The sequence below is a fragment of the Thamnophis sirtalis genome, unplaced genomic scaffold (assembly GCF_051295495.1).
Source record: "Thamnophis sirtalis isolate CommonGarterSnake01/CBP01778 unplaced genomic scaffold, rThaSir2_p1.2 scaffold_14, whole genome shotgun sequence".
Taxonomy (NCBI): domain Eukaryota; kingdom Metazoa; phylum Chordata; class Lepidosauria; order Squamata; family Natricidae; genus Thamnophis; species Thamnophis sirtalis.
In genome coordinates this window covers 10,479,635-10,506,373 of record NW_028261394.1, presented here as the reverse complement: position 1 = coordinate 10,506,373, position 26,739 = coordinate 10,479,635, and the positions used below count along the sequence as shown (strand labels likewise).

The 26,739-nt window shown below is 43.4% G+C and overlaps 1 protein-coding gene across 1 annotated transcript; it reads left to right on the top strand.

The window, feature by feature from the left end:
- Positions 1 to 15,174: 15,174 nt before the first annotated feature.
- IGFALS (insulin like growth factor binding protein acid labile subunit) lies at positions 15,175 to 24,909 on the top strand. Its single transcript, XM_087728748.1, has 2 exons — positions 15,175 to 15,277; positions 22,028 to 24,909. The coding sequence occupies exons 1-2, from the start codon at positions 15,268 to 15,270 to the stop codon at positions 23,827 to 23,829; spliced, it is 1,812 nt and encodes a 603-aa protein (XP_087584874.1). The 5' UTR covers positions 15,175 to 15,267; the 3' UTR covers positions 23,830 to 24,909.
- The last annotated feature ends 1,830 nt before the right edge of the window (positions 24,910 to 26,739 follow it).

The following is a 26,739-nucleotide window of genomic DNA, read 5'->3' as shown; positions in this document are numbered from 1 at the left end:
AGGTCTGTGACTGTAAATCCTCCCTTGAAAGACTTTACTGGAGGTGAATGAGCAGAATTCACAGTCAATGAATAAAAGGGGGTTTTGTCGGGACCAGGAGTTTGCTTCATGCTCTCGGGAAGCCTCGGTCAGAACAACTTCTTGGATGAGAAGCGAAACATCTTCAAAAGAAAAAAAACAAGAAACTCCAGTTGCCTCTTGAAAAAGCACCTTTGGGGCAACCATGACCTGGAGGACCGAGAATCTTTAGAGACTGTAACAACGAGAGCCCTTTTCCCTCCTCTTCCAAATTCCCAGGTTGGGCTGTATCTCAGCAACAGTTGAGATAGCCGTTATTAGCCGCAAGAAGTTGCCAATTTAATACAAATCATAGCAATGCAGGAAATCCTTGACTTATGCCCACAATGCCTTGCCACAGTTGTTAAGAGAATCTGGCTTCCCCCATTAACTGTTGCTTGACGGAAGGTCACAAAAATGGATCACCTGACCCCGGGACACGACAACAGTCATAAATATGAGCCTTTGCCAACGCTCTGCATTTTGATCGCGTGGCCTCAGGGATGCTGCCACGGTTGTTAGCGTGAGAAATGGACCTCAGTCACTTTTTTCAATGCCGTTGTAACTTCGAATCGCCACTAAATGAAGGGGCGGTAAGTCAAGGACTACCTTTTTTTTCCCCCAATCAGATTTTTATTTTTTAGATTCTTTATACATATCTATGCATGAATGGTTGTGGTAACTGGGTAACATACATTTTAATATACATAAACATAGTCTTATTATTCCTAAAGATTACATTTCATTTCCATTGTTTCATATTATTTATACATGTCTTTTATTATCACCCTTCGTTTCTGAACCATCTTCCTGTCTTTTTGTATATCTTAACATATTAATATATCATTATTATTCCCCCCCCCACTATTTTCTATCCCTATTTTAACTCCCCCCCCCTTTCATATCGCTATGATATTCAAAGATGTGCTTTCCACCTATTTTGTTGTTCATATTTCCATAGTTAAATCCAAGTGCCATCCTTCATTCTTCCATTTTTCAATATCTCCTCCTACAGTTTTGGTATCAATCATGATCATTTATAAGCTTATGGTATTTCTATTCATATTCTTTCCAGTTCCTCAATCCATATAATTCTACTATAAATAGACATGTTTAGATTAATATATTTATATATTTCCCTAAATGCCCATTGATTTCTAACCTTTCATTGTTATTCAGATTTTTATACATATTTAATAGCACAGTCATTCAAAGTCTATTTTTTCCCGTTCTTCATATCCATTTATATTGCAATATTATTGCACTGCTAAAATGATAATCCAACCTGTATAATTCTGGTATGAATAGACATTATTGAAATATATTCAGCAAAATATTATTTTACTCTATTTTCTAGATTACTGGTAAAGGTAATCAAGGATTACCTTTCTTTACCAGTAATGTAGAATCTGCCTTCTGTCTGCTTCTTTGGTTGAGAGAAGCTGTGCCGGGATTTGATATGGCTAAAGCAGTGGTCTCCAACCTTGGCAACTTTAAGACTTGTGGACTTCAACTTCCAGAGTTCCTCAGCCAGCAAAGCTGGCTGAGGAACTCTGGGAGTTGAAGTCCACAGGTCTTAAAGTTGCCAAGGTTGGAGACTACTGCACTAAAGGATTCACATGGGGTCATTCCAAGTATAAAGCCAATGCTTTCCTTGATCCTGGACCGAGGTTTGTTTGGATAGCTGACTTTCCATCCCCACACCATCACTGCCCAGAAAGTTAGGGGGTCACAAGGACGCCTGTTTTCAACAAAAGGCTGGCTACTTTTCTCGCCAATGTCAATTTTACATTGGACAATGGTTATCTAATCTGATTGGACAACACAACTTGTTCCTACAAACGAATTCCTAGAAGAAAGTATAATGGGAAGCCGCCCCTTTGGCCACCAGCGGTGGCTGATTGCAGCCCGAGGTGAAAGGTTATGACGCACTCCCTACTACTCCGTGCCACGAGGGAGAGTCTCAGGACAAGCCTATCAGGGTTCCGTTACTTCTGGAGATCAGATTCCCTAAAAATATACTGACCACATTGGAAGGTTGCCTTCAATAAAGGAGAATATGTGTAGCTCGGTGTTGAAATGGGGGGTCCTTGGTGCTCTCTGAGATTGCTTGTTTTCTTGCAGATGATTCATTACCCATAGAGCCGAGGTGGCGCAGTGGTTAGAGTGCAGTACTGCAGCCACTTCAGCTGAATGCTAAGCTGCTGTTCGGCGGTTCAAATCTCACCGGCTCAAGGTTGATTCAGCCTTCCATCCTTCCGAGGTGGGTAAAATGAGGACCCAGATTGTGGGGGCAATATGCTGACTCTGTAAATCACTTAGAGAGGGCTGAAAGCCCTATGAAGCAGTATATAAGTCTAACTGCTATTGCTATTGCTATTGCTAACTAGATAACATCATCAGGACTAGAAGGGAGAGGAGGAGGAGGACAGGGGGAACTGTGGGGTCCTTGGTGCTCTCTGAGCTTGGTTGTTTTCTTGCAGACATCTCATGAGCCAAACTAGGTAACATCATCAGTGTTGGAAGGAGTGAGGTTTGCTCTTGGTTCCTTGTGAACACTCTCCTCTGGCACTGATGATGTTACCTAATTTGGGTAATGAAACATCTGCAAGAAAACAACCAAGCTCAGAGGACACTGAGGACTCCCCAATTTTCTTCCTCCTCTCTGCAAACTCCACTCCCTTCTAGCACTGATGATGTTACCTAGTTGGGTAATGAAAGATCTCTAAAAAAAACAAAAAAAAAAAACAGTCAAGCTCAGAGACCAATCAGGACCCCTCAGGTTGCCTTCAACCAGGATAGCAATTGTGTTTAGACTTATATACTGCTTCACGGTGCTTTTACAGACCTCTCTAAGTGGTTTATAGAATCAGCCTCTTGCTCCCAATAATCCGGGTCCTCATTTGACCCACCTTAGAAGGATGGAAGGCTAAGCCAACCTTGAGCCTAGTGAGATTCGAACTGCCAAACTGCTGGCAGCCGGCGATCAGCAGAAGTAGCTTGCCGTACTGCACTAATCACTGCGCCACCGCAGCTCTTAGGATGCTAAGAACGCTGATTGTGCATTGTTGTCCATTGGCCAATGCCTTCCTTGGCTTGGCTCTTGGCTCCTTTTTCCCACTATGAGTGACAACTCAAACCATCAAATCTCCTTCTATGGTTTATCACCATCACATCCAAATCAAGAGTCTCGACAAACCAAGAATGAGAGGCTAATAACAAACTACAGTTTCCGGGGCTTAAGGGGGAAGAGTAAGCTAGTGACCTTATAGCAATAGCAATAGCAGTAGACTTATATACCGCTTCATAGGGCTTTCAGCCCTCTCTAAGCGGTTTACAGAGAGTCAGCATATTGCCCCCAACAATCTGGGTCCTCATTTTACCCACCTCGGAAGGATGGAAGGCTGAGTCAACCCTGAGCCGGTGAGATTTGAACCGCTGAACTGCTGATCTAGCAGTAGCCTGCAGTGCTGCATTTAACCACTGCGCCACCTTGGCTCCTCAGGTGGAGGTATCCCATTCAGCAAACAGCAGGAGTTGTTTCCGCGAGCCTATTCATCCAGTGTCAGCAACGGGACTGGCAACCAATAGCAAGGTTGCTTGCTTAATGTCCTACATGAACATAGTCCTTGTTTTGTAACCTTTGGTTATTTGTTTGTTTTTTTTTAAAAAAACCTACCGTTTGAACAAAACGCAGAACTCCGTCAGCTATTAACCTAGTTGTAGACCCTCGTTAGTAGTTCTGGCAATGGCACCAACAACTCTAGAGACTTCAGTTCTAGAAAACAGATAATCCACTCCTTTCAGTCTTGTGGTCTGGTCTCTTACTAACCCTTGCATTTCAGGCAGAGAAGGCAATAGGAGGCGTGACTAAGTAACGTTTGGAAGGTGTGCTTTGTTGATGTATTGTGATACATCATTTGGGGCGTGAATTCAATAATGGAGAGACTTGGGACCCCCCAAGTATTTTGAGACCGTTGTGAATGCCCCTTCTCCCTCCCACCCCCTCCAATGAGTGACTGGGGACAGTCGTGAAATTGCCCCTACTTTAATGAGTTGCCCCTACTTTAATGAGTTGCGTCAAAAAGTTTGCATGGCACAGCTAAGTGCAGAAGGATGTATACACCAAATAATCTTGTGGTTGTTCAAGATTACAACTAACCAACTCCGGTCCCACCGTGGTGGCTTGAGATTCACCATCTGTAGCCAACCCCTCCTTTGATCTCATGAAATCAAGTGGTGTGACCTCAACTTTCCAGTAGGATGAAAACAGGCAGCGAGTAAAGTTAGGGTTGAACTAGAGTTGAGTAAGTCCAGGTTTTTGCTTATTCTCTATCCCAGAATGTCATTTAACAACTTGGGACCGGTCCCTATTTCTTAATCTAACCTAGACAATTATGTAGTTAATGTTGCAGAGGTAAAATTGTAGCAGATAGTCCTATGTATTTGAGGAAAAGCCATATTTTATGTAATCATAAGAGACTCGGTGGCTCAGGGACTAAGACGCCGAGCTTGTTGATCAGAAAGGTTGGCAGTTCAGTGGTTTGAATCCCTAGCGCCGCGTAACGGAGTGAGCTCCCGTTACTTGTCCCAGCTTCTGCCAGCCTAGCAGTTTGAAAGCATGTAAGAAATAACAAGTAGAAAGATAGGGACAAGCTTTGGTGAGAAGGTAACAGCGTTCTATGCGCCTTCGGCGTTGAGTCTTGCCGGCCACATGACCACGAAGACATATTCAGACAGCGCTGGCTTTTTGGCTTTGAAACAGAGATGAGCATCGCCCTCTAGAGTTGGGAACAACCAGCACATATGTGCAAGGGGAACATTCACCTTTTATGTACTCCTATCAGGAAAGAATCCAATCTACTGTTGATGCTGTAGAAATTTGGAGAGCATTTACAGATAGGAGCCCCTGTAGGGATTCCATGCAAACCCCCCACAAGTGCTGATGGAAAGAAATGTAATGTACAAGCATAATAAATCTATAATAGTAAAGAATAAGTCCCATCGACATCAAGCATTCCGAAGGCCGCTGGCTAGGTTTTGGCTGCTTCAATAGGCAAATAAAACTGCCCTGGCATAGGAAATGCTTGGCATTGTACCAGTTGGATGGGTGGATTGTTCTAGAATAAATAGATGGATGTTTGACGGACATTGCAACTTTACATTCCAAAACTGTCGAGCTGAAAATGGTTGAGTTCAATTCCCTGGAAAACTGAAGGATTTGCTGGAAAGTTCAAAGAGGAGAGAGAAGGAGGGGGAGGGCAGAATTATACTTCTCAGAATTCCTCCCTTTATTTATTTATTAGCGATGTTTAGCGATGTTTCCAATCCATCACAATCTAAGCAGACTACAGAGTGGATTTTAAAAAATGTCATGGTAGTCACGATTATAAAAAATAAGTAATCACTCTAAGCAAAACCTACAACAATTAAAATAAGAGGATAAAGATGTTCTAATCAAATCGGGAAATTTCTGCTGGCAGTTGTAATTTAGCAACAAGTTTAGGATTGCACATTCCTCACCCTTTAAGGAATGGTCAACCTTGATAGCTTGAGGATGAGTGGACTTCCACTGCTGGCAGGGGAATTCTGGGAGTTGAAGTCCACACAACTTCTGGTTGCCAAGGTTCAGAAACAAAGCTCTCCCTTCTTTCCTTCCTTCCTTCCTTCCTCCCTCCCTCCCTTTCTTCCTTTCTTCCTTGTTTCTGTTGTGACCCACCAGCGACCAGCAGAGTTGGCAGCAGATTCGGACAGTGAGGAGGTTGGGGAGGAACCTGGGCCAGTCCTGGGGGTTGAGGAAAGCTCTGATGAGGGCTCTGTGTCAGAGGCAGAGAGGGGGCCAGGGCTGTATGCCAGTTATCAGCTGCCTTCAGAGTCAGACATCAGTGAGGCAGACGGACAGCTGGAGCCTGTTCCCAGTGTACGCATGTGCAGAGTTGCCAGAGAAGGGAACAGCTAAAGAACAGGGGTTGACTTGAGAGTAAGGCCACAGGGGGATGATGAATGGCCCCTCCCAGAGGAAGTAAAAGAGGGAGGGGAGTTTGCAGGGGACAATTAGTTTGCTTAATTGGTTGGTGACTCTCTGAGACTCCTTGCCAAGTTTTGCAGATATCGGCCTGGCAGCTCTCCAAGCCAGATAAGGTCTGTGACTGTAAATCCTCCCTTGAAAGACTTTGCTGGATGTGAATGAGCAGAATTCACAGTCAATTAATAAAAGGGTTTTTGTCGGGACAAGGAATTGGCTTCAGGCTCTTGGGAAGCCTCGATCAGAACAGTGCCTAAGACAGGACTAGAACTCTTGGTCTCCTTCTTTTCAGCTTAATGCTTTAACCACTGCCCCAGACTGGCTCTTCCTAGCTATTCACTCACCAGTAATTTGGCTAGGATCAGGCTTGAGGGCACTGCTCCTCGCAAGCCCTGTTTGATCCTGGTTTACGAACTTAACCTAATAGGTATGGCGAATTTCAACAAGCTGTTCTTTAAAATGTCAATCGCCTGACATAACCTTATTGTGGAGGACCTAAAATCACCTACACATGAAATCTGAGGATGGATCTTGTAATCCACTGGCCAAGACTTGCTAACTTTGTATCTCCTTTAGAGACAACTGCCCTTCAAAGGCAGTTTTTTTATGGTTCAGTGTGGCCCTTGAAATCTCTCAGAGTTTGTTGCAAAAATCAAATCCAGAAAGCACACACAGATAACTGATTCATCTGGATTCACTAACGTCTTTACACACATAAGAATAGATGAATAAATGTACAATACCAACAGGTGGTTCTTCCAAGTAAACACAAGGCTGGAGGGTTACAGGCAAACACAGGCAGTTTCATATCAGCAGACAAGCCCAGACTGGCTGCTAGTTTACTTCTCAGAGCAGCAGACTGCTTTCTTCTTTAGTTTCTGTTTCAATTCTCTGCACAGACTCAGATCTTTTTAAGCTCCCATTGGCTGATTTAGTTGCTATGCCTATTCATTGGCTGACCTTGTTCCCATGTCTCTCCCAGGCATGAATATTTTAACAAAAACTACTTTAAGGACAAAATTCCAGGTAGTGGTTAAATTTCCCTCCTAAATCCCTTGAATGTCTCTTAATAGATTAATATTATCTTAGCTAATAATATTATCTTAGCCAATAATCTACTATTACAGTCCCTAACGATACATAATATTTTATACTATTGCTACTCAATGTGCCACTCTTTGTTTCTCTTTTTTACAGATCCTGTGAAAAAAAGGGATAATTTATGCGAATGGTCTATTAAAAATGAAAATTAATAACAACTTACCAGCACGTTTGGGGTGTTTTCCCCTTGCCCTAGTCATTTTTGGGAGCCTTCTATTCTAATCACACAGAAGGGGATTCAAGGCATTACAATCGGGAATGGAATCTGTTGTGCTTAATCATATTGTTCCTCTTGGGTTTGAAATCTGTTAGCAAATTAGGAAACTGTGCTAGTTTTGCTCTCATCTGGTTGATACACGAAGGTCTGTATTATTGACACTGGCGAGCAAAAGTTCTCCAGAGTTGAAGGCAGAAATCTTTCCTAGAAATGCCAAGGGTCCCAGATTATCATCACGTTGCTTGTGATGTATACAACACAGTAAGCCGTCACACATGCAATCCGAAGAGTGGGAAAGTGGCTAGGAATAATCTTGTCTCTTTCCAACTGGAAAGCACAGCATGGTCATGTGGTCACCTAGGGGTAAATTTGCAGGTCCCAATTAGGGTTATTAAATAAGGAATTACCTTCCTTTTTTTTTTTTTTAGTAACAGGAATAACTGTCAACCTTGATGGTCAGCTATTAAGGGGCCTTCATCCAACTTGGATTTCAACTCTCACAAGTATAGCCGTATTGAGAGAGGCGATGGCTCAGGGGCTAAGACGCTGAGCTTGTCAATCAGAAGGTCGGCAGTTCAGCAGTTCGAATGCCCAGCGCCACGTAATGGAGTGAGCTCCCATTACTTGTCCCAGCTTCTGTCGACCTAGCAGTTCGTAAAAAATGCAAGTAGAAAAAATAGGAACCACCTTTGGTGGAAAAGGAACAGTGCACCCTGCGCCTTCGGCGTTTAGTCATGCCGGCCACATGACCACAGAGAGGTCTTCGGATAGCGCTGGTTCTTTGGCTTTGAAATGGAGATGAGCACCGCCCCCTAGAGTTGGGAACGACTAACACATGTGCGAGGGAAACCTTTACCTTTAAGCATAGCCATTGGTCATATTGTCTAAGGGTTATTGGAACTGATGCCTGACACATCTGGCTCCTTTAATACATCCTTTTCCTGGACATATTCTCATCTCTTGGTCCAAACTTCACCTTCTTCTACAGAATCAAATGGTGATAGTGATTTTACATTAGTTTCCTTTCAGCTTTTCTTGGGTTCTCTTAATTCCTCCTGATTTTATTTGTTATGCGCTTATATCATCCCAAAGCCATTCCCCTGGGCAGGGCATGCAAAAATAATGCCCTCCAATAAAATCTGAAACCAATCAGAAAAAAGCCACAGAAGGAAACGCGAAGTGACCAGCTAGCAACATCAGCCATGCAAGATGCCCCAGTGACATCGCATATGATTCCAATGCATTCAGTGTGCAATCCATGTCTTGGTGGGATGACATCATGATGTCACTTGCTCTCTCATAAATCCACCCTACTGAGGCCCAGGACACAGAGCTTACATTAAAAGTACAGATGCCACACCTTTGGTTCCTCTGCCTTATTACTGGATCTTATATGCGATCTCAGTCACACCACTCACCTTGCATAATTAAAGGCCAGCAATAAAGAAATACAAACCTAACTATATCAATGCTATTGTTGTTGTTACCGGTAGTTGCGAAGTCGTGTTCGTCCCATCGCGACCCCAGGGACAATGTTCCTCCAGGCCTTCCTGTCCTCTACCATTCTTTGGAGTCTATTTAAGCTCACGCCGACTGCTTCAGTGACTCCATCCAGCCCCCTCATTTTCCGTTGTCCCCTTCTTCTTTTGCCCTCCATCGTTCCCAGCATGAGGCTCTTGTCCAGGGAGTCCTTCTTCCTTCTCATCAGCTGGCCAAAGTCTTTGAGTTTCCTCTTCAGGATCTGGCCTTCTAAAGAGCAGTTAGGGTTGATTTCCTCTAGGACTGACCAGTTTGTTTTTTTTTTTTTTTTAAATATTTATAGGCCGCCCTTTTCCCCGCGGGGACTCAGGGCGGCTTACATAAAATAGGGAGGGGGGGTATAAACAATAAACATAAAACAATACATAAGAGTAAAATAGTACACAACATTCATTCTTCATTCGGGTGGGGACAGATTGTGATCTTATCCCCAGGCCTGAAGGGATAGCCAGGTCTTGAGGGCTGTGCGGAAGGTCTGGACGGTGGTGAGGGTACGAATCTCCACGGGGAGATCGTTCCAAAGGGTCGGAGCTGCTACTGAAAAGGCCCTCCTCCGTGTAGTTGCCAGTCGGCACTGACTGGCAGATGGTATTCGGAGGAGGCCCAATCTATGTGATCTTATAGGTCGCAGGGAGGTAATTGGCAGGAGGCGGTCTATCAAGTTGGATGGCCTTGCAGTCCAAGGGACTCACAGGAGTCTTCTCCAGCACCAGAGTTCAAAGGCCTCCATTCTTTGGCGCTCAGCCTTCCTTATGGTCCGACCTTCACAGCCATCCATTGCAACTGGGAAAACCACAGCCTTGACTAGACACACTTTTCTTGGCAGGGTATATCAATACTATATCAACATTCCTGTAAACAACCAAAGAAGCTAACATTCCTAATGCAGCAGCTATCGGGGAAAGGATCCCTGTAAATCAGTAAACTCTTCCATCCTCAGTAATGTTTGAATTGCTTTCCTGGATGTTATCATGGACAGGACCGTCTGTGGTGGTCTCGGCAGACTAAACTATTCTGGGAGAAATGACCCTTACCTGTTTCACATTCAGGTGTGAAAATGGATGAGGGCGGGAACTTACAGCATACCTGCATTCTCTATACCAGTGTTTTTCAACCTTGGCAACTTGCTGGCTGGGGAATTCTGGGAGTTGAAGTCTTGCTGGCTGGGGAATTCTGGGAGTTGAAGTCCAGACATCTTCAAGTTGCCAAGGTTGAAAAACACTGCTCTACACCCACAACCTATGGGGTGGGTAGATTTTATACCTGGATGAGGCGATCTCAAGCACATGCTTTTTTGGGGAGGTTTGTGAAACTTTGGGAATTATCACTGTAAATCCGTGGTTTGAAAGTTCCATGCTGTATCCCACGCCAGAAAGTATAACAATCTAAAACAGATGAAGAACAGTTGCAGGAACTGGGTATGTCTAGTTTAATGAAAAGAAGGACTAGGGGAGACATGATAGCAGTCTTCCAATATCTCAGGAACTGCCACAAAGAAGGACTATTCAAACTATTCTCCAAGGCACCTGAGTGTAGAACAAGAAGCAATGGGTGGAAACTAATCAAGGAGAGAAGCAACCTAGAACTAAGGAGAAATTTCCTGACTGTGAAAACAATTAACCAGTGGAACAACTTGCCTCCAGAAGTTCTGAATGCTCCAACACTGGAAGTTTTTAAGAAGAAATTGGATAACCATTTGTCTGAAGTGGTGTAGAGTTTCCTGCCTAGGCAGGGGGTTGGACTAGAAGACCTCCAAGGTCTCTTCCAACTCTGCTATTGTATTTTATCTTGATAGTTTCTGCAAAAAAAGGGAGGGAAGAGAATGGCTTGCCTTACCACTTCTACCTTTATCCCCTGATTTTATTTCTTTCTTCTGAAGGGACGCGTGCCTTTTCTCCTGCCGAACACGGAGATTTTGTGACGGCTGAAATCACAAAACGCAGTTGGGAGATGCTTCCCTTGCTTAGAGTTGTTTTTCAGAGTGAGGTGGGCAGCACAGAAAGTTTTTAAAAATAAAAAATAGAGTGCATGGGGAAGGCTATCCACTAATGATAAAAGGTGCTGTCTTGCACATCATTTTTTTTAACAGTAACCCCAGATAACCATAGAACTGCCAACAGAAAATGAAGTGCCTAATGAAATTTCAGGTTTTATCTTTCTTGGCTCGAAGGTCCCTGCTGACTCAAGGTTTTTCCCCCTCTTTCTATCTCTCTCTCTCTCTCTCCCTCTTTTTGTTTCTGAGCCCTGTGTCAATATGTACTTAGCGCCTATGAAATTGTTGGTGTGTGTCTCTCTCATTTTGCCCTTTTGGTCTATAATTTCCAAGAATTGAATGTTAAAATAGACAAGAGAAGGAGGGGGGGGGATCTAAATTCAATAGAAATGTGGCATGATAACAAGGACAAACCCTGGGAGATCTGCAGAATGAAAGGTGTTTCTCCATTCTCCTTTTCTCTCGGTCTTCCTTTTGTCCTAAAACTCCAAGCGGCTGCAGAGCCATGCATGCCATCTTCTCCGAAGAGCTTTTCGATGCTTGAAAAACTTTTGTCAAAGCAAATATAGGAATTGGTGGTATTTCATCAAATATGTGGGATCCTGCACCCTTTCCAGCAAGACCGGGTTCCTCTTTTAAGCAGCCATGGCTATTTTGAATACAGACACCCTACACTGCATTCCCACCTTTGTGATATTAGGTATACAGAATAGAATAACAGAATTGGAAGGGACCTTGGAGGTCTTCTAGTCTGACCCCTTGCTCAGGAAAGAAACCTTATATCATTTCAGACAAATGGCTGTCCAAACTCTTCTTAAAAACGTCCAGTGTTTGAGCATTCACAACTTCTGGAGGCAAGTTGTTCCACTGATTAATAGTTCTAACTGTCAGGAAATTCCTCCTCAGTTCTAAGTTGCTTCTCCCCTTGATTAGTTTCCACCCATTGCTTCTTGTTCTGCCCTCAGGTGCTTTGGAAAATAGCTTGACTCCCTCTTCTTTGGGGCAGCCCCTGAGATATCGTAACACTGCTATCATGTCACCCCTATCCTCCAAGTTTGTGATAATAACCCAATAATTAGGTGGCTCAGTGGCTGAGACACTGAGCTTGTTGATCAGAATGGTCGGCAGTTCGGCGGTTCGAATCCTTACCGGAACGGAGTGAGCTTCTGTCACTTGTCCCAGCTTCTGCCAACCTAGCAGTTCGAAAGCACGTAAAAAATGCAAGTAGAAAAATAGGGACCACCTTTGGTGGGAAGGTAACAACGTTCCGTGCGCCTTCGGCATTGAGTCATGCCGGCCACGTGACCATGGAGACGTCTTCGCACAGCGCTGGCTCTTCAGCTTTGAAACGGAGATGAGCACTGCCCCCTAGAGACGGAAACGACTAGCACACATGTGCAAGGGGAACATTTACCTTTACCTTTAATAACCGGATTAATAGTTTCTTGTTGTTAGATCTTTCCTTCTCAAAGAAGCTGCCTAGATCATGGCTCAGGTTTCCATAACACAGTAAGCCACATAAGAATTGTGAGTTAAATTCTAGTGTCCGCAGACACTTTCGACTCTTTCCACCATGGCCAAACAAACTTGCTCCGTGGCTTGTTTACCAGCTGGATGGGTAACTGTTTGAATGACATCTTCTTAGTCGTTGGCTGTGAATGCAGCTGAGCAGGACATCTAATATCTGCTCAGGGAACAAGCATATCCACCTTTTCTTCTTCATCATCCTAATAAGACCGCCTTGGCCAGGCCAGTTTGCCTTTCCTCCTAATGGTGGCTTAAAGGTTGATGTTTGACTTCTTGGTACCACTAGAAGTGGGGACTTAACAATTTCATCCCCTTTAAAATAGTTCAATTAGTAGGGGGAAAGGATGTGGCAATCTTTGCCTTACAAGAAGGGGCTACAAAGAGTTCAGTTAAGGACTGCATTAGTCTGATAAGTATTAGGAATTCAGATTGCTCCTCTCCAAAAAAAAGTTTTAAAAGTGGGATATGTGTCTGGTTTGTAGGTAGAGATTCCAACAGAGGAGAACATTTGAAGTTCAGGGTTGAAATAATGAGTCCATGGTCCTCTCTTGATTTTGCAGATGTTTCCATCTAGGAGCTGCCAAGGAAGTCCACAGTAAACGGCCCAACCAAAAAATTTCCAAGACCAGCCCACTAGAATATAAACTGAGAGCAAACCCCACTCCTTGTAGCACTGATGGTGTTACCTAGTCTGGTTAATGAAACGTCTGCCAGAAAACAGCCAAGCTCAGTGAGCACCAAAGACCCCTCCCCGTGTAGTGATTCGTTTAACCAGCAGACACAGTTGAAGTCCTAGCCAGCCTGCCCAGTTGCAGGGGGTGATGGGAACTGTAGTGCATTTCTAGGCTTCCCATCCCTGTCATAGTCACTCCAGCTAGCAGGATAGGGAATCACCAATCAAAGGGAATCAGGATAGAGTTGGAAGGGACCTTGGAGGTCTTCTAGCCCAACCCCCTGCTCAGGCAAGTGACCCTATATCATTCCAGACAAGTAACTGCCCAGTCTCTTCCTTAAAATCTCCAGTGATGAAGCACCCACAACTTCTGGTGGCAAGCTGTTCCACTGGTTAATTGTTCTCATTGTTAGGAAATTTATCCCCAATTCCAGGTTGTTTCTCTCCTTGATTAGTTCCCATCCAATATTTCTTCTCCTGCCTTCGGGTGCTTTGGAAAATAGCTTGAAACCTCCCCCCCCCTGCAACAGGCCCTCAAATATTGGAAGACTGTTCTCCTGTCATCCCTGGTCCTTCTTTTCATTAAACTAGAAATATCCAGTTCTTGCAACCGTTTTTCATATATTTTAATCTCCGGGGAGAGAACAGAAAGAACAAATTATCATAGGAGTACAATATGCACCAGCATCTTATTCACTGATTTATTTTGTTGTCTAAGCATTCGATCTGGCTTCTTAAAAGTTGCCCCATTGACCAACGGGCAGCTCTCCTGTGCTTCCACCTCTTTTTGCAAACTTGTCTGGAAAGGTGGAGGTTAAACCATAGAGCCTTTGCAAACAAAGGGCAGAGATATGGCCCTTCCCCTCCAAGAAGAAACTTTTAAGGAGGACCCATATCTTCATTCTGTTCATGCCTATCCTCCCTACCCCCCCCCCACCTCAATGCAAGGTAGTCCCTTCTCTCCTTGCCGTAGGGTTGATCTTAGAGACCGATCTATCTGTGTCGGATTCACAACCATGATTTACAATCATAAGATCCCAGCTGGATGAGGCCAATGGCCTTCAGCCAGCATGTACTGCTCCAGTTGGATGCTTCTAAGAAGCCTAGAAGCCACATCCAACACCTCTCTAGACTTCCTCTCTCCCCACAGCCCTTTGATCTAGCATTCAAAAGATCAACCCGAGACTTCTTAGGAAACAACAACTGAAGGAAAAACTGCCGGTGACCTTCTACCGCTGCACCATAGAGAGGATTTTAACTTACTGCACCTGTGTCTGGTTTGCCAACTGCACAGTGGCAGATAGGACACTGAGGGTTAAAGTCATTACCCAGAGTGTCATTGGTTGCCCCCTCCCCACTTTGGAAGAGCTTTATAGCTCACGCTGCCTTAAGGAAGTTCAAACCTTCTTAAAGACCCATCTCATCCTGGGCTCCCTTTTTTTTTTTTTTGAACTATTACCATCTGGCAGACGGTACCGGACAATAAAAACATGGACAAATAGGCTGAAAAACAGCTTCTATTCTAGCAGCAACTATATTAAATTCTACTGTCTAGTGCAATATTGATGCAACATCAGGGGTTTTCAATTCAATTGTCTAGAATTGTGTTTTTGTTTTATTTTATTAGTTTTCCTTATGTATAATGTACACCGAAGCTGGCACTGAATTTCATTGTACGAGGTGCAATGACACTAAACCTCAACTTAGCTGTCCCAGCAGGCCAGAACTATGTGAAGCTGGATTCATTGAAAGATCTAGGTTTTTTTTTTAATCTAATGCATTTATAGAGTTTTTTAAAGGGGAGTTTTAACTTTAAAGGGGAGTTTAGAGTTTTACAGGAGCCAACGAGATGATTTGGGGAGATCCCCGAGAGAAGGACGCCCTTCAACCATTATGCCTTCCCAGGAGATAAGCGTTGCCCATGTTGCTCTTCTAAAGGCACTCAGTGCTCCGTGCCAGTAAATGATGGGTTAAAAAAGCAACCCCTCTCTCTCTCTCACACACACACACAGCTGGACAATCCACAGGGTGGTAGCTGTTGAACTGCTCTATTTGTAGAAACCCAGAGGACAAGCATTACCTGAAGTTGCTCGCAAACCGTTGACTTTTCACACTTCAGCCCGAGAGCAACCAGAATGAGCAAAGGTAGGGAGGAACTGGGTTTTGTTTTTTTCCTTCTTTAAAAAAAAATGTGATTTCGTGTTTTGGTTTTCCTTCGGCATGGCCAGTCTCACCAACTCTGCCACAGAAAAAGGGCTGTTGTGGGGTGGGGGGGAGAGGAAAATAGACTTTTGCAGGATCTGCTTGTTCGTGTTCCTGCGGTTTTCCTTCTTTCCCCACTACGGGTATCTAAGGTAAAGCCTTCCAAGATTTGGGCTGCAGCACTACATTCGTACAACTTTTTGGTTAGTGGGATTCGTTTTGCGGAGGATCCTGGCTTTAACCTTCTGCTGTGCATTGCCAGTGAAAAAGATCAGCGGTGTAGGGAAAAAGGGGGGGGGGGAATCTTGCAAATGTGTCCCCTTTTATCCTGCGTCTCTTTTTAAAGATTTGCAAAAGTGCTTAAAGTTTTGTAGCAGTGGGCAGGAGCAACAGGTAAGAGAAGGGGAATGTCATGTTAGAGCAAAACTGAACAGGTATACGTATATGATAGGGACGGAGGAAGCTGTTTGATTTTGCTCAACTTCATGAGGGGTGATTTGACCAAAAGGAAACCGGGAAGGCAAGCAACAGAACTCAAAACAAATATGCTTCTTACATCCTCATGCTATGTTGACCTGCAGGGAATTAAAATACTAGTTTTAGAGATTCTCAGAATGTACAGCCATTCTCTTGCCTAAAGAAATGTTAAAATCATTTTCATAGAAAACCTTCACAACGACCACAGTGCTTTCCTTAATTCTTGGGGTGCTAACAGGACACATAAAAACCTTGGCTACTGGTTTGTCTCACCTGGCTCTCGTAATAATCTATGGAAAATAATTACTATGAGCTGCATAGCACTTCTGTTCCTTAAGCACATAAGAGGGGGGAAAAAACTACAAAACTGGAGCTTCCGATTATTATTTCCCAAAATGTAGATTTCCTAGTGTTGGCCAACTTTGGAGGATGTGTTTGCAGGCTGCCTTGAGTTAAATAGGTGGTATTTGGTTAAGTCTGAAAAACTCCCTCTTTAAAAACTTGTAAATGCATTAGTTTGCACCCATTACTTCTTGCTCTTTGTATGGAAGGCAAGGGAAGGTGATTCTATTCTGGGCTTAAAGATGCTGGGATCTATAGCTGTGGATTTAAAATTTATTTTCCAAATGATGGTCTTTTCAGATTTGGATGATGATACAGCCACAGGACACAAACATACTCAGTCAAAGTGATTGGCTTAGCCTGTTATACGGCATGCATGAAACAGTTTAACTTTTTAAAAAATGAAAAAAATATGTATATTTGTTAGTTTTTTTATCTTAGAAGTCAACCCAGAGTTTATTTGGGTTCAGGCAGCATCTAAGTCAAATAAATAACTAAACCCGCTTCTTTACCGGCTGGTAAAAATGTAACGTCTATTCAATACAGTCTGAAAAAAAACCATTTATTGGTGATTTTAACTCAGTTTTAAATGCATTAGATTGCATCCATTATTTCAATTCTGATGAGTTCTAGTTTTCTTGGCCTTTTTTCCCTCTGGAAGTGGTTTTGCCCTCGCCTCCTTCTTCCCAGGGCAAAGGGGGGGGGGTCACCCAAGGTTACCCAGCTAACTTTGGGCCTAAGGAAGGACTAGGACTCACGGTTTGCCACCTTAAGTGCCTTAACCACTACACCAAACTGCTTCTCCGTAAAAAGAAATACCAAGGCTCTACTGTTTTCTAAGTACATTCAGTGGTACAGGAAGACCATCCAATCACTGCAGTCTTTTGTACCAAATCTACCTTGGCCTTTGGTAAACGTAAAGGTTCCCCTCACACATATGTGCTAGTCGTTCCCCACTCTAGGGGGCGGTGCTCATCTCCGTTTCAAAGCTGAAGAGCCAGCGCTGTCCGAAGATGTCTTCGTGGTCATGTGGCTGGCATGACTCAATGCCGAAGTGCACGGAACGCTGTTCCCTTCCCACCAAAGGTGGTCCCTATTTTTCTACGTGCATTTTATACGTGCTTTTGAACTGCTCAGTTGGCAGAAGCTGGGACAGGTCGCGGGGGCTCACTCCATTAGGCAGCACTAGGGATTCGAACCGCCGAACTTTTTTTTTTTTTAATAAATGTTTTTTAATTTTAATTTAAAACAGGTACAGCATCTTTCTTTACATCTGTAGAAAATGTGTCAATCAATTACAGATAAGTTTTGGTACATCTCCTCCACAGTCAACCAACATAACTCATATTAACTCAAGCATTATTATATATCCATTTTCATTTAACTGTAATTATTATTTAGAAATATTAATAAAAGTAATAATCTTGAACAATACCTGCCCACACCGGTGGGAAAAGAAAAAATCCAAAAAAAAAGGGCAAATAAAAATAAAAAATAAAAAAATAAAAATAATACAAAAAAAGACAAAAACGACAAGAGACAAGGCAGGAAAACAAAACAAAACACAGGTGTCTATTATTAAAAAAAAAGAAGTATATCAACTGGTTACAACATGCTTTGGTGCTTCTCTTCCATTAACTCCTATTAATTCAAATATCTTAACTCGAATATTTACCATATCAACATCATTATACCTCCAGTTTTAATTACCTATGGTTATTTAAACATCCTTCATCCTTAACTATGCCAAAGAGTTAATCCATAACACATGCTGACAATTCATTTACTTATTTGTAAAATCCTCTATTATCATCAAATCCTCATGTCCTATTTTAGCTGAACATCCATAATATTTAATTATATCATATATCATAACATTTTCCCAGTATTAATTAACATTTGATTGTATGTATTTTATTTAGTTTTTTTAATAGTGATAATTATTGTAGTTAATACTCTTTGCCGCCGAACTTTCTGATCGACAAGCTCAGCGTTTTAGCCCCTGAGACACCACGTCCCTGCCTTGACCTTAAACTATCCTTAAACTATCCTTATGCATTCGGGTTAAAAGTCTCTTTTCGCCCCGTCCCACTGATAACTTTCAGACAAATAACATGGGTGTAGTGACATATTTAGACGAGAGCCCTTGCGTGTGCGAAGGAGCGAGAAAAGAGAGGTGGGATTTAATTCCAGGCTTTCGTAAAGATGCCTCGCACAGAAGCTGCTGATGTCCTTTCTGTCTGTTACGCTGCCTTTCTTTTCTTTTCAAATTTAGAACTTTTAGTTCGTTTCTCATATTGTGTCCCTTAAAAAAAAAAAAGAGGTTCAATACTTTTCTTGACTTTCCAGCCTTCAGTAGTAGTTTTTTATTTTTGTAATAAGTTTTTATTTTATTTTATAGCATATAAAAATTCTAACTTCAATTGAACAGTGTTTTTGACTGGGTACAACTCATTTTAGGAAGTAATATTCCAAATGTTTACAGCGATATTCATTGCATCTATATATCTATATGTATATCTATATATCTATATATCTATATATCTATATATCTATATAGCTATATAGCTATATAGCTATATAGCAATATAGCTATAGCTATAGCTATATATCTATAGCTATATATCTATATCTATATCTATATCTATCTATCTATCTATCTATCTATCTATCTATCTATCTATCTATCTATCTATATATCTATATATCTATATCTATAGCTATAGCTATCTATCTATATCTATATAGCTATATCTATATCTATCTATCATTTATCTATCTATCTATCTATCTATCTATCTATCTATCTATCTATCTATCTATCTATCTATCTATCTATCTATCTCTATATCTCTATATCTCCATCTATATCTATATCATATCTATATAACTAAATCAATATATCTTAATACCAATAATAGTCATACTATTTGTTTAACCAATTTAACACATCTTCCTTGAATCTCTGATCCTTCCATAGATTTCCCTGTTTCTAGCTCCTGTTTTTGTCAGCTAGCCATCGATAAAATAAGTCCCAAGTCAAACAATATTCCATTTCTTTCTTTTCCTTAAATTGTAGTTTTTTTTAATGTAACAGTATTAAAAAATAATACAATAATACACAGGGATTCATTTTAAATAATAGCAATAGCAAGAAGCAGGGATGCGGTGGCTCAGTGGCTAAGATGCTGAGCTTGTCGATCAGAAAGGTCGGCAGTTCAGCGATTCGAATCCCTAGCGCTGCGTAACAGAGTGAGCTCCTGTTACTTGTCCCAGCTTCTGCCAACCTAGCAGTTCGAAAGCACGTAAAAAATGCAAGTAGGAAAATAGGGGACCACTTTTGGTGGGAAGGTAACAGTGTTCCATGCGCCTTTGGCATTTAGTCATGCCGGCCCCATGACCACGGAGACATCCTTTGACAGTGCTGGCTCTTCGGCTTTGAAATGGAGATGAGCACCGCCCCCTAGAGATGGGAACGACTAGGACAGATGTGCGAGGGGGAATCTTTACCTTTACCTTTAATAGCAGGAAATGCCAAGTAAGGTTTTATTTACAAGTTCTTTTCCTAGAACAGGGGTTGGCAAACTTAAAAACTCCAAAAGCCATTTGGATCCGTTTCCCACAGAAAAGAAAACACCGGGGGCCACCAAAGTCCTAACCGGAAGCCCCCTGTTCAATTCTGGAGCTGACCAGAAGTTTAGTTCCCCCACCATAGAGTCTCCTCCTAGCACGGCGTACTTTTTCCTCTACTTGTCATAACTGAAAGCTCTATCAATTGTGGAGACAACTGGAAAACCCTCCTCTTGCCATAGAGTCTTCTCCTGGCGCACTGTGCTTCTTTTCCCCCCTCCCCCCCACCGGAAGCTCCTTTCAAAATTGTGGTGCCGACCGGTGACGGAGCCGCAGCAGAGGGAGGAAAGAGCCACATGCGGCTCCAGAGCCGCAGTTTGCTGACCCCTGTCCTAGATCACTTTGGAGGAATGAGTGGGGGTGACCCTCAATATTTCTTATTGGCTGTACATTTTAAACAATCATATGAAATGTGCAAAATCTCACTGCTCCCTTCTAGAAAAGCAGCTTCCCTGCAAATAATAATATTTAGGGGGAAACATTGCTGTTATGAGTCTCCTGTTGTTGTTTTGTTTCCTGTTACACTGAGCACCAGAAGACATCATGCCGTTAACTTCATTCTCTTTGGGGTTCATCAGACGTGGGCAGCCAGACGTAATTCCATCGGGGCTCAAATGGTCTACTGAGAATTGAACATAGGATGCACACTGTGTGTATATCCTATGTGTAAAGAGGGTGAGGGTATGAACCTCATGTAAGACAGTCTTCCTGAGGCTATCACTTGATGGAACATCCACCTCTTTCTCTTCCCTGAGATTTGAAGGGAAGATGGACTGTGTAGACCATTGTGCTAGATCAGAGGTGTCAAACTCAATGTACATGAGCCGGATCCAGACCGCAGGATGCTTAGATCTGGCCCACGGGACCACCCTGGAAACAGCAAAGGACTGGCTCATGGTGTCTCTGCCAGAGCTTGGGGCTCAAGCTACATTTTTGCTGGCAGAGCAAAGCAGAGCAGGAGGCTGTCGCAGCTGAAATCGGGGCCTGGGGAGGGGATGTGCATGCTCCCCCCAGCTCTATTTTCACTGGGAGAGGGCTGTCAAAACAAACTAAAAACTAATGTTTCCCCCTTTTGCATTTGAGCACGCAAGAAAGGGACAGGACCGAAGAAAGGGAAAGAGGATAGACAAAGAAAAAGGATGGGAAGAGAGCAAGGAAGGAAAAATAAGGAAAGAGGGGAAGGAAGAAGGAAGAATGAAGAGGGAAGGGAAAAAAAGAAGGAAGGAAGGAAAGATGATGAGAGTGAGTGAGGGTCTGAAGGAACTCCTGCCTTAGCACTTGGCCACCACAGGTGGCCCCGAGACAAGTGACGTCAAGCTGGCCACGCCCCCTGGCTCCTCTAATCCCCCCAGGTCAAACACAACCCTGATGGGGCCCTCAATGAAATCAAGTTTGACACCCCTGTGCTAGATTCCCTAGGACAGAGCGATTATTGAGCCCTAGTGATCGACTGGACTGCTCTTAAGGGAGAGCTGAGCTGCTGTGATTTTGGGGTGCTTCCTCGTTTCCCTTACCTTCTCCTTGGGTCCCCTGTTCACAACCTTATTCAAGCAAGAGAGGACAGACCAAAAAGACTGTTCATTCTTCTCTTTTTCTTTTTTTTCCCTTGAAAACAAGGTTTTTATTTTTTATTACAATTTTTAACAAAATGGATTTTTCTTTTACATCCTCTCATGTACATAATCCATTTTACATCATCATTCTGCTTCCAATTTCAATCCCATTATTCTCTCTCCATATTTTCCATCTTAAACTTATTTTCTTCTTAATGCATAAACAACAGCACTAATTGCCCCTTCAGAGTTAAACCAAATGATCATTTCATAATTCATCTGTTCTATTTTACCCCAGTGAAATCATCTAGCTGTTTTTTTCGTTTTCAGTTCCTTCTTACCCCCCTTCCCAATATTTTCTTCTTGTTCTTCAATTGAGCTCTCTTTTACCCTCTTCTCTTCCATTTCCTGGTCTGAGTGCTCCATTCTTCTCTTTTTCTGAATATTGCTTGTGAAGTTGGAGATGGTGGCAGGGAAAGCCAGAGCTAGGGATTCCTCAAAAGAACCCATGGCTTCTTTTTGAGATGTGGTCCTCACGCTACTGATCTGATAGTTTCCTCCCTACAACCACGCTGTTCCTTGAGATGCACTAAAAATTCTTCACACTCTTCTACATCTGCTAACTTGTTTGTCCCAGTTTTGTTAGCTTCCTTATTTTTTTTCCTTCTTCTTTTAATTTTCCATCCAACAGGAGTCTCGTCCATGCCGACGCTGATATGGGCATTGGTGGTGATGTCTCTGCATCCCGAAGCGAGAATGCTCAAAGAATGTGTGAGTCCTGACAGTCAGAAATGCCCCAACCTCTGCGCCTGTAGCTTTGACGACTGCATCGATGACCTGAGCGTCTACTGTAGCTCACGGAACCTCACCGCCTTGCCGGAAGACGTGCCCCGAAGCACAAGGATGCTGTGGCTGGATGGGAACAACTTCACAACCTTGCAAGCGCTTGCTTTCAGGAACCTCTCCATCCTGGAATTCCTTAACCTTCAGGGCAGTCAATTATCGGGGATTGAACAACATGCCTTCCATGGTTTGGAAGGGCTGTACTCTTTGCTCCTGGAACGTAATCGGCTGAAGTCGCTAGCACCCAATATCTTTCTCCACCTTCAGAACCTGGCCTCCTTACGTCTCAACAACAACCAGTTCAACAAGATCGAAGAAGGGGTGTTTGCTGGGCTTTCCAACCTCTGGTACTTGAACCTGGGGTGGAATTCCCTGGTGGTCCTGCCAGACAAAGTCTTCCATGACCTGCCCAATTTAAGGGAGATGGTTCTGGCTGGGAACAAGCTGACGTATCTCCAACACCAGTTGTTCTACAGCCTCAGCGAGTTGCGAGAACTGGACCTGAGCTGGAATTCCCTCAAGGGCATCAAAGGGAACATCTTCACGAAGCTTCAGAAGCTGCTGAAGCTTTACCTGAACCACAACCAAATCAACGCCATTGCTCCGCGGGCTTTTGTGGGCATGAAATCTCTGAGATGGTTGGATCTCTCCCACAACCGTCTCGCCATGCTTTTCGAAGACACGTTCGTGGGTCTTTCGAGCCTTCACGTCTTGCGCCTCTCCAGCAACGCCATCACCAGTTTAAGCCCTAGGACTTTCAAAGACCTGCAGTTCCTGGAAGAATTGCAGCTAGGCAGCAATAAGATTCGCACCTTGCTCGAAAAGAGCTTCGATAAATTGGGCCAGCTGGAAGTCCTTACTCTAAACGACAACCAGATCCAGGAGATCAGGCCAGGGGCTTTCCTTGGACTTTCCAATGTCGCGGTGATGAATCTATCCGGGAATTGTCTTGCCACTTTTCCCGATTTCACTTTCAGGGGTCTTAGCCAACTCCACAGCCTCCACCTGGAAAACTGTTGCCTCGCCAGGATCAGACCGCACATGTTTTCGGATCTCTCCAGCCTGCGAAGACTCTTCCTGCAATCCAACGCCATCTCGGTCATCGAAGATCACAGCTTGAAAGATTTGCACGAGCTCATTGATCTAGATCTCAAGCACAACCGCCTGAGGAGCCTCTCCCCAAATCAGTTTGCCGGCCTCCGGAACCTGGAGTACCTCCTTCTTTCCTCCAATCGGCTGGTGGAGGTCTCTCCTGAAGCCTTCGCCCCGTTGTTGCGTCTCTCCTGGCTTGATCTCTCCAACAACTTCTTGGAGACGTTGGACAGCGGTGTCTTTGCACCCTTCTCGAAGCTGACCTACCTGAACATCAGGAACAACTCTCTGAGAACCTTCTCGATGGATTGGCTCGGCCCCTCACCTATCCTGGTTCAGCTGTGGCTAGAAGGGAACAAATGGGCGTGCAATTGCTCGCTCAAGGGCCTCCGAGACTTTGCTCTGCAGCAGCCCGGTGTGGTTCTGAGGTACACGCAGTCCATCACGGAAGGAGAAGCACCCGAATACACCTACAACAATATCACTTGCCTTAGCCCAGCGGAAGTAGTAGGACTTGATCTACGGGATATTCAAGAAGACCATTTTGTTGACTGTTAGGGGTTTGATCTTCTTGCTTTCCAAGTGTTCTGACCTAGGCCTCCTGAGAAAGCATAAATCACAATCTTAATCCCCCAAACCCTCTTTTATTTAAACGGCTGTGAATTATGGTCATTCACAGCCCCTAATGAGTCACAAACAGTCTATGAAGAGTCCGACAGAGGTCTGCTCGAGTTGCCACAGTCTTTCAGGGGAATGTTGATAAGCGCCCACCTTTTTCTCCCTTGAAACGCTGCCAGAGACCTAATTGCTAATTAGTTTTGCAAGGCCGAACGCAGCAGTCTCAAACAGGACTTTTCAAAGCTTGAACCGACCAGATGAACTAATTGCTTCCTGCAAAGGCTCACGTCTGTTTGCTCCTCTTTTGCGTCTTATGGGAGGGGCCAATCATCTCCAAGCCTTACTCCCGAGTCATCCTTTTTGTCTTAACTATGCACACACTGGGCACAGGCTCCCACTGTCCTTCTGCCTCGCTGATGTCAGACTCCGGAGGCAGCACGTAACTACCAGATGGCCCTGGCCCCCTCTCTGCCTCCGACGCAGAGCCCTCAGCCGAGCCTTCCCCAGACTCCAAGACTGGCCCATGCTCCTCCCCAACCTCCTCACTGTCCGACTCTGCTGCCAGCTCCGCAGGCCGCCAGCGTACCACAACGCCAAGACACTTTTTCTCCAACAAACTTTTCTCCTTTCTGGAGAACAGTACAAACTTAAATCTTCAATGTGTTCGGACTTATAAGAAGTCATCACAAAGGTTCTGTGGCAAGTGGCGGGTCTCAAACACACCTATGAGATCAGACTTTGTTTTTAGTGGTTTCTTGGTAGTCCAGCAGAGTTGTAGATCAGACGGGGAAGTTAAAACAATTGAGAAGGTGACACACAATACAACTTTGTATATTGCTTCCACAAAATCCGCATAGACTTCCTTCATTCAATCGCCCAGTCAAGTTTGATTTTATGGAGAAATTACCCTAACATTTAGGAAAATGAATTAAGGAAGATAGGGAATATCCAATTATGTTCTGAATCACAGAGCGGCATCAATCCTACTCCCTTAAATATATTTAAGCCTTTAGGACTCAACTATTCCAGTAAGTTGATTAATCTTTCCTTTCCTCACGCCTTTATAAAGTATGTATTTTTTTTAAATTTTCTACTCGCTCTGGAGTTGGGTGGGGAATATGGATGTTGCCCTGCTATTTTTCTCATCATGCCGACATATCACTTGGAAACAGGTTTTTTTTTTCCAAATTGGGTTTTGCAATAACTTGATAGGCTCCATAACAGGAAAAAAAAAAGAAATTCAACTACTTTTGATATATGAATAAGTAAATTACAAGCAACACAACTTTGTTGCCCGTTTTCTGTCACTATAACTTTGCCTCTTGAGAAGGGGCCCTGAGAATTTTGCTAACAGGTTCTTGCAGCCCAAAAAAGTTTGAAAACACCTTGGGATCCTTGCGGTATATTACACCAAAAACTGTATTTGGGTGAGCATAATGAGGGGAAATGTTGAATCTGGAGACTTCTGATGTCAGCTGGGGTCTCAGGAACACCACTTGGCTGAGAATCCTTGAAGTTCAGGATTGGGCTTCTGTCAGGTCTCAACTCATTCATTGCTGAGTTCACACAACCACCTTTCTGAGATGGTGTTGTGCATGTAACTGGACAGTACACTCGTTCGTTGCCGAGTTCACAGAACACCTTTAGACAGAAAAGAAAAAGGAAACACCTAAACCAAACTTAGTATATTGAGCGAATGCAGCCATTATTGTGGTTTGTTCATTGCCCCAATTAAGTTCATTATGGGAACACTGCCCTAATTCATCTGTCATGTTCACATGATTTACAAGGAAATCTTTCCAAAGTGCTGGGGTTGTGCTTGAATGTAGCAATCCCTACATGCTTAGCTCTAAAGACTGTGGATAGATATTACAGTTTGAAACATGTACCAATAGCACTTAGACTTGTATACCGCTTCACAGTGATTTTACAGCCCTCTTGAGTTTAGAGTCAACGTATTTCCCCCAACAATCTGGGTCCTCATTTTGCCCATCTCGGAAGGTTGGAAAGCCAAATCAACTTTGAGCTAATCAGGATCGAACTGCTGGCAGTGGGCAGTTAGCCTGCAATACTGCATTCTAACCACTGTGCCACCAGGGCTTCTAATAGCAATAGTACTTAAGACTTATATACTGCTTCACAGTGCTTTCCAGCCCTCTCTAAGCAGTTTACAGAGTCAGTCTCTTGCCCCCAACAATCTGGGTCTTCATTTTACCCATCTCGGAAAGATGGAAGGCTGAGTCAACCTTGAACCTGGTGAGATTCGAACTGCCAAACTGCAGGCAGCCGGCAGTCAGCAAAAGTAGCCTGCAGTACTGCACTCTAACCACTGTGCCACTGTGGCTCATATCTGGTTGGGAAAAGCAGATGATCATGTACTCAGTTAAGTTCTGGGTGCCATTTCTCCCTTCTAGTGTTCTTGTCACCAGCATTTTCATTTTTTCTGGAGTTTCTCTTGTGTCCTCGCCACTCACAGGTCATTTTTCTTTGTCCTTTTGGAGCCTCTGCCTCAGTTCTGTCATAAGACTTTTTAGCAATTACTTTCATCTGCATGAAAATTAAGAGGAAGTAGAAGGGATTCCCCCCCCCCCTTTTGCTGTCATAAAAGCTAGAAAATGGATTCATTGGTGAAAATTAAAAGCTTTTATGTCATGGGATAAGTTACAGCAGTATGTCTTCCTGGACACTTTTACCTCTGTTTTGTAAGAGGCAAACAACAGCACAACATAAATATGCAGAATGTGGAAGTGAGAGGTTAAATTACCTTTTTAAAGAATCCACAAACTGCATTTCTGGATAATTCCTATACAGGGAAATCAGGCTGTTTGTGGTTTTCTAAATTATTGCCTC